Source organism: Coffea arabica, chromosome 3e (genome assembly GCF_036785885.1).
Source record: "Coffea arabica cultivar ET-39 chromosome 3e, Coffea Arabica ET-39 HiFi, whole genome shotgun sequence".
NCBI classification, from domain to species: domain Eukaryota; kingdom Viridiplantae; phylum Streptophyta; class Magnoliopsida; order Gentianales; family Rubiaceae; genus Coffea; species Coffea arabica.
Window position 1 is genome coordinate 2,679,408 of NC_092315.1, and position 13,606 is coordinate 2,693,013.

A 13,606-nucleotide genomic window follows, 5' to 3' on the forward strand; every position below is an offset into this window, starting at 1 on the left:
TAAATGGACTCTGCGAAGACACTTCAAAAGCCGGCAACTTTTGAAGTGCTCCGCAGCACTTAACTACTAAACCCCCCAAACCCCCCCAGGCCTTATCCACTTCCCATTTTTCTTTAGCATTGTAGGCCCACTAGACAGCGGATGACTATTGACCAACTCAGTCAGTCGCGGCGCCCCTACGCAGCACGTTAGAATTTAGAAATAGCGACGCCAATACGAATGAAGGCCCCTCTTTCTGTCTCCCTCCTCCTCAGTATTCGACTATTTTCTTCAATGGCTTCCAATGCCCGATTGCTCTTTCCCCTTGTTCTGATTTGCTTCTGCACTGTTACCATAGCCAAAGAAGGACCCTTTTTGCCAAATTCTGTAATTCTTCCGGTGACAAAAGATATTGCAACACATCAGTACGTGACACAAATATACATTGGTGATCAACCCCTCGCTCCAACCAAACTTGTGATAGATATTACTGGTTCATCTTCTTGGATTGATTCTGCCCATCTGCTATCTTCATCTGGGCATCCCAGGCCCTTTGGTTGTTTTTCATTGCAGTGCTCATTGGCAGAGGCTAATAGCTGCACCAGGCCCAGCAGGACTAGTCGCAATACTTGTACTCTTGAAGCAGAAAATCCCATCACAAATATGGTCACCAGAGGAGAGTTAACAGAAGATATCATAGCTGTGCAAGTCACTGATGGGATAAAGACAGGATTAGCTTCTGTTCCTCATTTTCTGTTTTCATATGTGCCTGCATTATTACTGCGGGGATTGGGTGATGGTGTCAAAGGTGTGTTAGGCCTCGGAAACACTAGAATTTCACTACCATCACAAGTTGCTGATGCATTTAGCTTCCAGAGGACATTTTCTTTGTGTCTGTCATCATCAAATGGGGCTCTGATCGCCGGCGAAATTCCTTATGTTTTACCTCATAATAATGACGTTGCAAAGTCATTAATGTACACACCCCTTGTCTTTAGAGAAGGTAGCAAGGTGCAAGGTTACTACATTAATGTGAAATCCATCAAAATCAACGGCAAGAAGTTGTCGATTAATGAATCGCTGTTATCGGTAAATCAAGAAGGTGTTGGAGGGACCAAAATCAGCACAACAGTTCCCTCTACCACCATGGTCAGCACATTGTATAATACATTTATTAAGGCCTATATCAAGGCAGCAATTGGTATGAACATGACCATGGCGCCTCCTGTGGCACCATTTGGGATCTGCTTCAGATCAGAAGGGTTGGAGGCCAATAGGGATGCATCTAATGTGCCAATTATTGATCTTGTGCTGCAAAGTGAGATGGTTAAGTGGAGAATTGAGGGGAGGAATTCGTTGGTGCAGGTTAATGATAAAGTTATGTGCTTGGGGTTCTTGGATGGAGGATCGAGCTCAAAGGATTCTGTCGTACTAGGAGGTTATCAATTGGAGGACAATTTGCTGGAGTTCAAACTTGGAACTAAAATGCTAGGATTTTCTGCTTTGGCGATGGGACATACAACTTGCTCTAATTTAAGGTCAAGTTATATCCCTAGGGAAGCATTTTGATTCTTGGTTTTGTTGAAAAGTTCTAGATGTGACTTAGGAGACAGATGACCCTTGTACATGTTAGGGTCCAACTCATTGGAAGTAGCTGTTTAGGATTTTAGCTGAATCAAAATATAACATCCCTTACTGAGAGCTTGTAGAATTACTTGTGAAACTTTCTGTGTAACTTAAAAAGTTTTCTTTGATGCATCGTGATTAATTCATACTGAGCATTAGTCTCTAATATCTCGGTCCTCCTGTGCTTACATTTTGTGGTTTCTGACCAATCGCGATTAATATCATCATTGTTTTGCAATGCGTTTAGTTCAGAATATCAATTGATCACTATGCAATCTGGACTAGCCATTTGCTCAAACGTTGTAGTAGGCTCCAAAGAACCAGTCGGTGGCTGCATACTCTAATACGTCACCAGAAAATCCTATTCAGGAATCCGATATTCCTGCATGCAAATATTCACCTGTCAGTTTAACATGAGCTGATCATATGATTCAATGGAACTGACCTGCAACGGCAGCATCTCTAATACTGGAACGTCTGAAGACCCATAGGATCAGAAACCATACTCCTTTTCATATTCTCTCAAATCAGCCAAAGAACTCCACTGGTGCCAATAAAACTCACACTAGATCTTGGTGGCGAATCCTTAATGGGTCGGTTGCGAGAAAGGCTACACCAGCTCAACATATCAGCGTGTCCATTGCCGTTCATCTCTCTGTTCATTTATCAATACCCCTTTTGGATGCGGCACATGCCATGATGGTCCAAAACCAGCCTGCAACAACCATGCATGTTAAGTCTCACAAGAAAACACCATAGTTCATATTCAAACCATTGGTGAGCTTGCCAAAGATGTCATCTCCCTTCGTTCTACTCATGGATCAAATCCTGGCCCTGTTGTTTCAGTTCCATACAGAGTCTTGGAAAGGTCAATTTACGGTGCTGTTACTAATGTTTTCATTGATTCAGTAGCAAAAGTCCCTAGAGTGAAAGCTGTGGCACCATTTAAGGCACGTTATAGTGCAAAAAGCCTTGGTTCTATACGTGTTGGTCCTGGTGTTCCATCAATTGAATTTGTTTTGCAAAGCAGGAGTGTTTTTTGGAACTTTTTTGGAGCAAATTCAATAGTGCCTGTTGGAAATGAAGTTTGTGTTTCGGATTTGTAAATGGAGGCGTAAATTCTCCTGCAGAATCTATTACAATAGGAGGATATCAGCTTGAGAATGCGCTTTTGCAATTTGATCTAGCAAGATCAAGGTTGGGGTTCCTGTCTACAACCTTGGGCCGCCAAACTACTTGTCCCAACTTCTACTTTACTTCTAAAGGTTGAAAAATTGGTAGTAGAGATGAAAAGTCTTCCAACAAACAAGTTAGGGAGTGATTTCTTAGCGAGTGAATTCCTTCTAATATCTCAGTTGCTAATAAATTCCACTTGTAACTCCTGCTTTTGAATAAAAGATATTTGTTGGAACTGGAATTTGACTACATTTTCTAACAAAGTTAAAATCTTCGTTTAAACTTAATCTATTACATGAGAAATGTGAAACAGGATACAACTCCTTCAGTTTCAGCTGCCAGAGCCAAATATTTAAGTATAAAAGCATGATAACTACTTGGAACTTGGAGCTGAGTACTGTATGTTGAATGTTTCAACTTCTGATCTGTCATGTGCCCCAGTCTTTGCTCAATATGAAACCAGATATGCAGATTTGGACCAACTAGCACCTTTCACTATTCTTGCCAATGTACAATATCTTCTAGTCTGTGCTGTATTACACTACATTCATATGCTTTTAATATGAAATCCGATAGCAGATTTGGACCAACTAGAATTTTTTGACTAATTTTTTTTCCAATGTACAACATCCCTGTGGTCTGTATTGTCTTACGCTACATTCATGTCCTTCTATAAAGTTGACAAGCTGTAGTTTGATCGTTGACTTACATGATAAGTCAACCATCCAATTTGATAAGAAAGGGACTTACCAGAATTAGCAATGCCTAACAGTACCCTCCAGAGAAGATTTAGAAGAAATCAACTACACGTATAACAAGTCTCCAGCTTATGCATCCAAACTGTTCAAGTCATAATTTCCATGGCTTCCAATCTTTGCAATATCTTTCAGTTTTTACTCTACTCTCTTTTCCTTTTCATCTCTATCTCCACAGCCCAAACTTCCTTTAGTCCCAAGGCACTTGTGCTCCCAGTAACAAAAGACTTGTCATCCTCCCAATACCTTACCCAAATTAGCCAGCGAACTCCTTTTGTTCCTGTAAAACTAAGCATTCATCTTGGTGGCCAGACCTTATGGGTAGACTGTGAACAAGGCTTCACGAGCTCAACTTATCGGTCAGCAATTTGCGGTTCACCTCAATGCACAATTGCCAAGCCTAATACCTGTTATAACTGCACCTCCTCCCCAACACCAAGGCCAGGGTGCAACAAGAATGCATGTTTGAATACACCTGAAAATCCTTTCATTAACACTTTATATGATGGTGGTGAAATTGCTGAGGACGTGGTATCAATCCAATCAACTGATGGATTCAATCCAGGACAATTTGTTAAGGTACCGCAGTTCATTTTCACCTGTGTTCCAACTTTTCTCACTGAAGGTCTTGCTAGTGGAGTTAAAGGCACAGCAGGTTTGGGAAGAAATGACATAGCACTCCCTTCTCAGTTTGCTCGGGTTTTTGGCTTCGCAAGAAAATTTGCAATATGTTTGAGTGCTTCCACGAGTTCTAAAGGTGCTGTATTTTTTGGTGATGGCCCTTATATCATGCTTCCTAATATTGATATCTCCAAGTCTCTTACCTATACTCCATTGTTTATTAATCCATTTGGAACTGGATACGTCCCCTACTTAAATGAGTCATCCTCTGAGTACTTCATTGGGGTGAAAGCTATCAATATCAATGGTAAAGCAGTGCCAGTCAATAGAAAATTGTTGGCCATTGACAAGAGAGGCAATGGTGGAACTAAAATCAGCACTGGCAGAGCTTATACAGTTATGGAAACTTCAATATATAATGCAGTTTCCAAGGCTTTTGCTGAAGAGCTTTCTAATGTCACTAGGGTGGCATCAGTTGCTCCTTTTGGAACATGTTTCAGCTCTAATAGTATTGGCAGCACACGCGCTGGACCAGCAGTTCCTCCCATTGATCTTGTCTTGCAAAGCAACAATGTGTTTTGGAGAATTTTTGGTGCAAATTCAATGGTGCAGGTGAACAAGGATGTTATTTGTCTGGCTTTTGTTGATGGAGGTGTTAGACCTACCACCTCAATTGTCATTGGAGGATATCAGATTGAGGAGAATTTACTGCAATTTGATATTGCCAATTCAAGGCTGGGATTCAGTTCTTCACTTCTGTTTCGCCAAACAACATGTGCCAACTTCAACTTCACATCTCGAGCTTAAAGAGCTTCGATTCATTTTCCAATTTCCAATCCATAGGCAATAGACAACTATTTTCTGTAATAGTTTCCTGGAATGAATAAGCAGACCAGCTGCTGCCGCGTGAAAATTTGTGGTGTGGGGGTTTGTGTAATAGTTTGCTGGAATGAACAAGCAGCCCAACTGATGCCGCGTGAAAAATTGCATTTATGATGATTACTTGTCACATCTACGGATTCAAGATATTCTTCACTATTTAGCATTAAAGCAAACTGTTTTAGTACATTTTATGAAGACTAACGAAACTTGAGCCTGCGATATCGAGGCAGTAACTAAGGATGGCCTTTGTGGATAATTTCAAAGTCAAAATATCTCTTAGTTGTCAATCAACTGTTTTAAGTCAATGGTATTGCTTGTTAGCTTTGGTCAGACAATTTGAATCGACCATATCATTTCTTTTCTTTTTTTTTTATAGCATTCCAGCTCATTATTCTCCAGCAATCTCCATAATAATCACCAAAGATTGTAGAAAAGCACCTAGCTGATAATTATGCATCTTTCTAAGTTCTTCCTGCTTCTGCTGGCCTTCATAGCATATGAAGTCTCTGCAGCTCGACCTCACAAAACGCTTGTTGCATCCATCGCTAAAGACACCAAAACTTCCCTTTACAGCATTAGACTTAACATCAATGAGCACTACGTCATTGACCTCAGTTCTCCTTTTCTGTGGTATAACTGCCCACTGCAACACCCTCTTGTGATCTGCAGATCACCTCAGTGCTTGCAAGCCCAGTCTTACCCTCCACCCTCTTGTATCCTAGAATCTAAACAACAACTCCCGCAGGTACCATGTACTTGTCTGGTCACACCTGTAAATCCTGTCACCAAATTGTGTGCCTCGGCCCAGTTGACATACAAAAATTTCGCTATCTCCTCAATAAACGGTAGTACTCCTACTGGTAGCATAACATTCAGTAATACTTATGTATCTTGTGCACCTGACTCCCTCTTGAAGTCCCTGCCTAAAGGAGCTATTGGCTTGGCTGGCATTTCCACGGCACCTTTGGCTCTAGTGTCTCAATTTACTCCTTCATTTCTTGGACTAAGCAAGAAGTTCGCAATCTGTTTGCCTGACACAGATGCAGCCCCTGGCCTGGTCTTCTTTGGGGATGGCCCGTATAATCTGCTGCCTCCAACAAATTTTGATGTAGCAAGCATTCTCACTTACACTCCATTGCAAAAGATTCCAAAATCACCAGATTATTACATTGACATTAAGGCTATTTCAATAGGTGGAAAGGCGATTCCTGTTCCAAGAAAGTCGCTAGCAGCTGATAAATTAGGCCACAGCGGGGTGAAGCTCAGCACAGTTGTCCCTTACACCACACTGAGAGCTGATGTTTACAAGGCATTTGTCAACAGTTTTATAGAGTCCACTCAGGGCCTTCCTCAGCTAAATGCAGTGAAGCCATTCAGATTATGTTTCAACTCTACTGCAATTGGCTTTAGTCGGGTTGGTTTGCATGTGCCTCCGATTGACTTGGAGTTGGCAAATGGCAAGAATTGGACAATATTTGGCGCAAACTCTATGAAGCAAGTCAGTGAAGAGATAGCCTGTCTGGCATTTGTCAATGGTGGGAAGACAGCTGAACAGGCAGTTCTGATTGGATCATTCCAGATGGAGAATAACTTTTTACTGTTTGATCTAGCAAAGTCAACGCTGGGCTTCAGTTCTTCCCTGTTCTTTATTAGGACCACATGTGGTAACTTTAATTTTACAAATGTACCATGATCTCAAAATATCTTCTGAAGATCAACCGAAAAATAAATCAAATTGCCTCAGGTGTCAGGATCCAACGAAATAAGATTGCTTTTATTTAGGGAAACTAAGATGAAGCATTTATTCCCAATTGAATTATCATTAATTGCATTACCAATGCATCATTTGGCAATCAGGATTCATCTGGTCAGGCATCATTGTTGGAATCACTAACAAGTTATTTTCAAGTGGAAGGTTGGATTCTCAACAATTCCTTGCCTCACTGTTGCCTTGCTGTTATTTTCATCTTATCATGGTTAGGCGTAAAAGACTACTATTTTTCGAACTTGGACATTAAAAGATTTGGCGCCTGTTTAGCTTGACGAATAGATGATAACTGTCATCAATGAATCGCATATTTTTGAAAGATTAACCAAATTTATGCATGGGAAATGATGGTCATCAGGCCCCTTGATCAGGCTTTCTATGGCCTGCAAGCATGGTGGTTCTGTTTATTGTACCTAGAATGGTAATCAAAGTTTATATTGCATGAAGCTAGGCACACTCCAACGAGAAAATGCTGTCTTATATAGCCTTTATTACCTGTTCATGAGCTAATATATCTATTGTTTGGACAATTCTTATTGCTGTTCCTGAATCACAATCTACGGCTATCACAGATGAGTTTCCGTTTACCAAGTGATCTTACAGAATTTGTTGACCAAATAGGCTACCGTATTATACAACAATATTTGTATGACAGCTGAAAACATACACTAGTCCACAATCTGCATAGTTCCAACTTCCAAGTACAGGTTAATGTAAACCAGAAGCGAAGAAATGATCACATATATGATTCAACCAAAAGTTGAAACAGTTAGGTAGAAAATAGCTCATATCCCGTTTATTTACAGGCCATTTAAGAAGCATGAATTATTTCTTTTCTCAAGCCAAAGGAACGCAAAGATTGTGCTGAAGGATATACACTAGACCTCTCGAGTGTCTGTCCGCCAATTAAGATCTCAGACAATGCGAAGACCAAAAAAATCTCCAATATTACATCGTCAGGCAGAAACTGCATATATATACCAGAGGAACATAATGATTAAGGACAAAAAAATAAAATAAAATAAAATTCTTTGCCATAATCTTGTATTCTGAGTTTCACCCCACTGAGAATCTGCATAAGGTTGATCTGTCATGAAATCCTTGCCTGAGGATCCACCGACTCTTGATGTTTCAATTGATGCGCTGGTCAGCAACCAATTAAAGAATGATCAAGAAATGGGGACTGATGCAAAACCAATCAGTGGAGAACCTCTGCAAGAAAATCAGTCTTTTCGTGGCTTCCCACGTGCAATGTGCCCAGGTCTCCGGAAGGTAACAGATCGCCTGAACTTACTTTCTTGTTTTAGTACCAGAGCAATACTAATGTTTTTGTTAGTGTAGCTGTCACTTAGTTTTACCTAATCAGGTTGACAAGCCTTTCCAAAATGCAGGTTTTGGCTGAAGCAGTAGGGACTTTCATATTGGTTTTCTGTATATGTGGAATCATTGCGAGCATGGAGTTAATGAAAGGTCAGATAGGACTAATGGAATATGCAACAACAGCAGCTTTAACGGTGGTGGTTTTAGTTTATGCTATTGGTACCATCTCTGGAGCTCATGTTAACCCTGCAATCACAATTGCTTTTGCAACTGTTGGTCCATTTCCCTGGTCCACGGTACACACTCCATTCCAACTACCAACATCAAAATGGTCTTTCCATACAGTAATTGATGCATTCTCCAAATTGTTGTCAAGGTTCCACTTTATTTATCAGCACAGCTTGGAGGTGCTGTCCTGGCAACCTATGCAGGAAAGTTTGTCTATGGCTTACAAACAGATTTGGTGTTGACAAAACCGTTCCATGGACGCAGTGCTGCAGCCTTTTCTGTTGAGTTCATTGCAACATCAATGGTTGTATTCTTAGCTGCAGCTTTGGCAAATGCACCAGAATCTGTAAGATAATGAGCTGCTCTTTTTCATCCCTTCATTTTTATTTGACTCCTTTTTGCCTTCTGGGAGGGGAAAGAGGCCAAGTACAGGTACCTAGCTGAACTCCAGAGAAATTCACAACCTCCTAAATTCCAACCACAAAACTACTATTATCACATCTTTAGTTGCAACATGCAATCCATATGACAATGTTTCTTGAAAATGACCTAAAAATTAAACAAAACCAATAAGATGAATCTTACAAATGCTTGTGATATGGGAATTGTACAGGTACAGAACTTGTCTGGATTTGTGGTTGGAGGAGCTATTGGGCTTGGAGTGCTCATCACAGGGTAATACCAGTTTCAACTGCATCTTGCAAACACTTTGTTCCATATATTTAACACACAATAAAATCTAATCACCATTCATTTTCTTCTTAAACATTTTTTATATGCATTTTGCAGGCCTATCTCAGGAGCATCAATGAATCCAGCAAGATCACTGGGACCAGCAATTGTTTCAGGGGACTTTACTTTCCTGTGGATCTATCTTGCTGCCCCAACTCTAGGAGCCATTTTTGGTGCCATCTTGTATCGCCTCATCCGTCTTCAAGGCTGGCCTTGCCAACCAAGTCCCTCAAAAAATTGAAATGCTCCTCTGCTTTAAAGTTGCATCTAATGCATGATTATTATACACTGAAACAAAAAATGATGACTATATACTGTTAGCCACAAAGCTTGATGGTACCCAAAATTGACTTTCTTGAAAACATCTGGTTGCTGCATTCTCCTATATTATTTATAAGTAACGAGGGAGATTTCTGAATCGAGATGTAAGCATGTAATCCAGTGGGCCAATGTACAATACATTATTGTTCAAATCCAGCATCATGGTTAATTCTGAACTCTGATTGGCTCATTTTTCATATTTCTCAATGCTTCAGACTCTCTCTCATTTCCGAAATCTAATAGGTCACCAAATTTAATATTGGATTATTAAGATTACTAAGCAAACAAAAAAAAAAAAAGCCCATTAAATGGATGCTTTTGATGTGAAAATTTAAGTAGCATAAATTCGGATGTAGTGAGATCTTACCTATTTCTAAATCATTTGTCTGATACAATTTTTTTTTTTCTGACATTTTCTTACGAAAGTAAGAATTTTTGGCAAATAAACCTAACTCCCCACAGTAACTCCAAAAGCCGGTAACTTGTGGAGTCCTGTGAGGGACTTATAAACCTAAACCCCAACCCCCCCCATTCCCGATGTGGGATAGAAAACCCCACAGGGGTGCCCTGCTGCTAAGAGATAAAGACCCCTCAAGCCCCCTGAGAATGAGTTTTCTTTCTGACATTTTCTTACGAAAGTAAGAATTTTTGGCAAATAAACCTAACTCCCCACAGTAACTCCAAAAGCCGGTAACTTGTGGAGTCCTGTGAGGGACTTATAAACCTAAACCCCAACCCCCCATTACCGATGTGGGATAGAAAACCCCACAGGGGTACCTGATACAATTACTCAAGGGTTTTTTGGGGATAGGGGATAAGGTCAGGGAATTTGTCTAAAGAGGCCATCCCATCAGCAAAAATAAGTAGGCCAAAAAAAAAAAAAGCAAAAAAACTAGTCTATTTCAGGATAACTTTCACTAAGAAAATTAGCCCATTTGAAAATGACAACTGCTATATATATATATAATAAGCCCAAAATCGTTTGAAGAAAAACCTGTCACCATCTTCCACACATCCTGAGAGCTGAGAAGACATTTTAATTCAGCAGTAGGGTGTGGAAAAGAAATTGGCACCTCAAGATGAGTCATCACTCATGACTTAATTCATATACAAGTACATGCATGTCCACATCGGTATGTATTGGATTTTTTTTATCTGTGGCAAATGGCGGAGATGATAACAGCGTGGTGATCTGGAGAAATACGTAGATGATGGAGATGTCTGCCCACGGGACCACTTCGGATATAATTGCTCCTTAAGATTAATTCTTTTCAGTTGGGATCTTCTATTGATGAGTTTGTAGAAGGCGTGATCAATGGAAATTCTTATCCTTACGGAGTGAATTTTCAAAGAATGACACTTTTTAAAAAGAATTCCTAAATGTTGATGTTTCTCAAACTTTTTTCCGTAAGGCAAACGTATTCAGCAAATGCAATTGGTTTCTTTAAAAGTCTTGAAGAAAAGCACATTCATCGATTTATCAACACAAGTTAGCTCAATTGTTGACAAGAGCAAGTCACTTTTTTGTTCGAATTTCACTGTCAATATGAGAACAGTATTGATGAGCGATTTATAAAAGTCTCTATAAGCGACTTATGGTGCTGTATTTGTGGGCGATTTGTAAAAAATTTTATAAGCGACTTATGATTTTAGAGGTATGTCCTGGACCATGGCAGTGATCAGAGTCAAACTGGCCAAATTTTTTTCTACCAAAAGAAAAAATCGAATGAATTTTTTGTTACTTGTATAGGCACAAATTTCTTAAACAACTCATTCACCGGATGCGTTGTTGAAAAAAAGTTGTTCAATCCCTTATGAGATAAACCTTCACTGTTTGGGAACTAATTTCAAATAAGGACTTTTCTCCACCCTTATGAGATGGATGTCCTGACTTGTGAGCAAAAGGATAAAGAGGTGAAACAAGATATGTCCTCTTATGACAAACTAAAAAGTTTAAGATTAACAAAAAGCCTCGTGGGAATTAACCCTTCTTTCTTTTTTTTTCAAAAGATTTTATTAACAGAAATATTGTGAGATTTAAGAAGTGGAAAAAGTATGATTTAACCGGGCTCTGTCTATAAATGCACTAAGAAGAGAGGTTTGCACTTTATAAAATTCTAACATTATCACTGCCCCTCATAAATTAATTATAGTTCACATAAAAATTATAAATTTTATGGACCAGATAATAGCGGACAGATATTTTATCTAGTCTTAGGGCAAAAATATAGAAGAATTCGAAAATATGGACCACTTTACAATACTTAGAAAACCGATTAATGTTTTGTTTTACAGTCGATGTCAAAGCATCCCCTATGGATAAACAACAGGTGCCCAAAAGGGTCACCTCCCAACAGCAAAAAGCCATTGGGATTGAAGAAAATCTAATGACTTTATCCCTGCAATGGTCACTTTCAATTTTTGAATGCTCCCAGGGTCAAGGGAGAAAAAAGAAAAAAAATAAGTGGTCAGTTTTAATTAAAGCAAGAAAAAGAAATTGAGATAGGATTTTGTCCAATAGCAATAACTACAATAATCTTGGTTGTGCTAAGCCAGAGCCCCACTTCCTTTTATATCTGTTGTTGGATCAATCAATTTCACAATCTTAATATAAAATCCAGTGACATTTCATTTATGAGTGGTTAATTTTCATCCGTTGAGATTCTTTGCATATTTCACAAGCGTGACGGACCATCAAGGCAACAATCAGATCCCTCAAATAGCCCATTCAGCTTTGGTCCACCGCAACAATTATTCATCATCTACGTGGCCAAGTCCTGCGGTTGGAAAATCGAAATCCCATTATGATCACCTATTGACATCTTCTTCTCTTTCTCCTTTCATCAGATTGACTTATGGCATATTTACGGTATCTAGGGTTAAAACCATCGATTAAGATTATTTTGCAAAGTATGTTATTTCTTGATGTTTATTTCCATATTTCATTCGGGATAATGGTTTGTTTTTTTTCTTTTCTTTTCGTTTTGTTTGCTTCTCCTTCTCAAGAAACGAGAGAATGGTAATTGATGTTCACTGTTAGACATGTCAATGTATAAGATTTATATTAGATCTCTTTTATTCAAATTTAAATCTATTAAATTTAGTTAGATTTAGACATAGGTCTAGATCTTTATGGATTTGAAAAGTAAATTCAAATTCAAACCCTCATGGTTCGAATATCCAATGATATTCGTTAGTTTTTTTCTGATCATAAAGTAAAAAACTAAAATAAAAATATTTCCAAAAACAAATTGAGAGATGGTAGGGCAAAAGAAAGTAGATTGTGAGATTTCTAATTAAACTAATTAAAGAGGGAGATGAAAACCATAGTTGTTGAACCCAACGCAATAAAGAATCTGGCAAAGGGACTGGTCACTGGTTCAACAAGTAGGTCACTGGTTGAACCGACGAGTATTAATTTAATATTTATAAATATAAAATAGCAATTTTAATATACATAAAATATATAATAAAGTGCTTTTAGATACTAATTATTATACTTAGAATGATATATAATAAATATATAGATATTAATAGAAGATTTAATTCCATTTTATCGCACTTTTAAATAAATAAATAATATAGTCGAGTATAAAACAAAATTTATATCACTTGTTTTCAAAAATAAAGTGTTATTTTACATTATTTTATTTTTATTTATAAAATAAAATAATTTTCTAATTAATCAAATATTGTCAGTTTAAAAGTTAAAAAGATTAATTATATAATAAAAAAATAAACAAGTTTATTACAAAATGTTTAGTTATAAAATAAAAACTAAGTAAGTGCTAAAGTCTATATATATTTAAATGAAGATCCAATGTACAAATCTTATCAAAAGCATATATATATATATTTTTGTTTCAAAAAAAAAAGACCCACAATTGAAAAAAAGGTAAATCGGATCAATTGAAAAACCAGGTAGGTTCCCAATTAAACCACCGGGTCAATTGAATTTGTCCGAGTTTGACCGGATCAATTGCTTGTCCGGTCAAATTAGAGACCCGACTTAGTTTAATGCCGGAGTTACCGGGTCGACCAGTTCAACCGTCAGACGGGGTCAGGTTTAATAACTATGACGAAAACAATAGAAGCGCGTAATAGATAGGTAGAATTAGATGATATTTTCTTAGGTTAAGAGTGTATTATTTAATCTAACAACCATGAAATCTTATTGTATTCGATCCATGGTCATAAA

At 38.2% G+C, this 13,606-nt stretch overlaps 4 protein-coding genes across 4 annotated transcripts; all 4 read left to right on the forward strand.

The window, feature by feature from the left end:
* The first annotated feature begins 162 nt into the window (after positions 1 to 162).
* Positions 163 to 1,771, forward strand: LOC113738209 (probable aspartic proteinase GIP2). Its single transcript, XM_027265441.2, has one exon. The coding sequence runs from the start codon at positions 220 to 222 to the stop codon at positions 1,546 to 1,548; it is 1,329 nt and encodes a 442-aa protein (XP_027121242.1). The 5' UTR covers positions 163 to 219; the 3' UTR covers positions 1,549 to 1,771.
* A 1,853-nt stretch (positions 1,772 to 3,624) lies between these two features.
* Positions 3,625 to 5,276, forward strand: LOC113737131 (probable aspartic proteinase GIP2). The gene has a single exon (XM_027264390.2). It carries the CDS (start codon positions 3,642 to 3,644, stop codon positions 4,962 to 4,964), a length of 1,323 nt encoding a protein of 440 aa, XP_027120191.1. The 5' UTR covers positions 3,625 to 3,641; the 3' UTR covers positions 4,965 to 5,276.
* Positions 5,277 to 5,324: 48 nt separating this feature from the next.
* On the forward strand, positions 5,325 to 6,826 carry LOC113737132 (chitinase CLP-like). The gene has a single exon (XM_027264391.2). The coding sequence runs from the start codon at positions 5,491 to 5,493 to the stop codon at positions 6,730 to 6,732; it is 1,242 nt and encodes a 413-aa protein (XP_027120192.1). The 5' UTR covers positions 5,325 to 5,490; the 3' UTR covers positions 6,733 to 6,826.
* A 997-nt stretch (positions 6,827 to 7,823) lies between these two features.
* Positions 7,824 to 9,565, forward strand: LOC113737200 (probable aquaporin NIP7-1). Its single transcript, XM_072084298.1, has 5 exons — positions 7,824 to 8,079; positions 8,199 to 8,423; positions 8,504 to 8,701; positions 8,969 to 9,030; positions 9,145 to 9,565. Exons 1-5 carry the CDS (start codon positions 7,900 to 7,902, stop codon positions 9,326 to 9,328), a joined length of 849 nt encoding a protein of 282 aa, XP_071940399.1. The 5' UTR covers positions 7,824 to 7,899; the 3' UTR covers positions 9,329 to 9,565.
* Positions 9,566 to 13,606: the final 4,041 nt, after the last annotated feature.

What these genes read in the sequence shown, in the direction of transcription:
- LOC113737200 (XM_072084298.1), top strand. Translation starts at nt 7,900, where the DNA reads ATGAAATCCTTGCCTGAGGATCCACCGACTCTTGATGTTTCAATTGAT. An exon ending in TGTGCCCAGGTCTCCGGAAG is followed by an intron (nt 8,080 to 8,198) that starts GTAACAGATCGC and finishes TCCAAAATGCAG; the next exon opens with GTTTTGGCTGAAGCAGTAGG. An exon ending in GTCCATTTCCCTGGTCCACG is followed by an intron (nt 8,424 to 8,503) that starts GTACACACTCCA and finishes ATTGTTGTCAAG; the next exon opens with GTTCCACTTTATTTATCAGC.
- LOC113737132 (XM_027264391.2), top strand. Translation starts at nt 5,491, where the DNA reads ATGCATCTTTCTAAGTTCTTCCTGCTTCTGCTGGCCTTCATAGCATAT.
- LOC113738209 (XM_027265441.2), top strand. Translation starts at nt 220, where the DNA reads ATGAAGGCCCCTCTTTCTGTCTCCCTCCTCCTCAGTATTCGACTATTT.
- LOC113737131 (XM_027264390.2), top strand. Translation starts at nt 3,642, where the DNA reads ATGGCTTCCAATCTTTGCAATATCTTTCAGTTTTTACTCTACTCTCTT.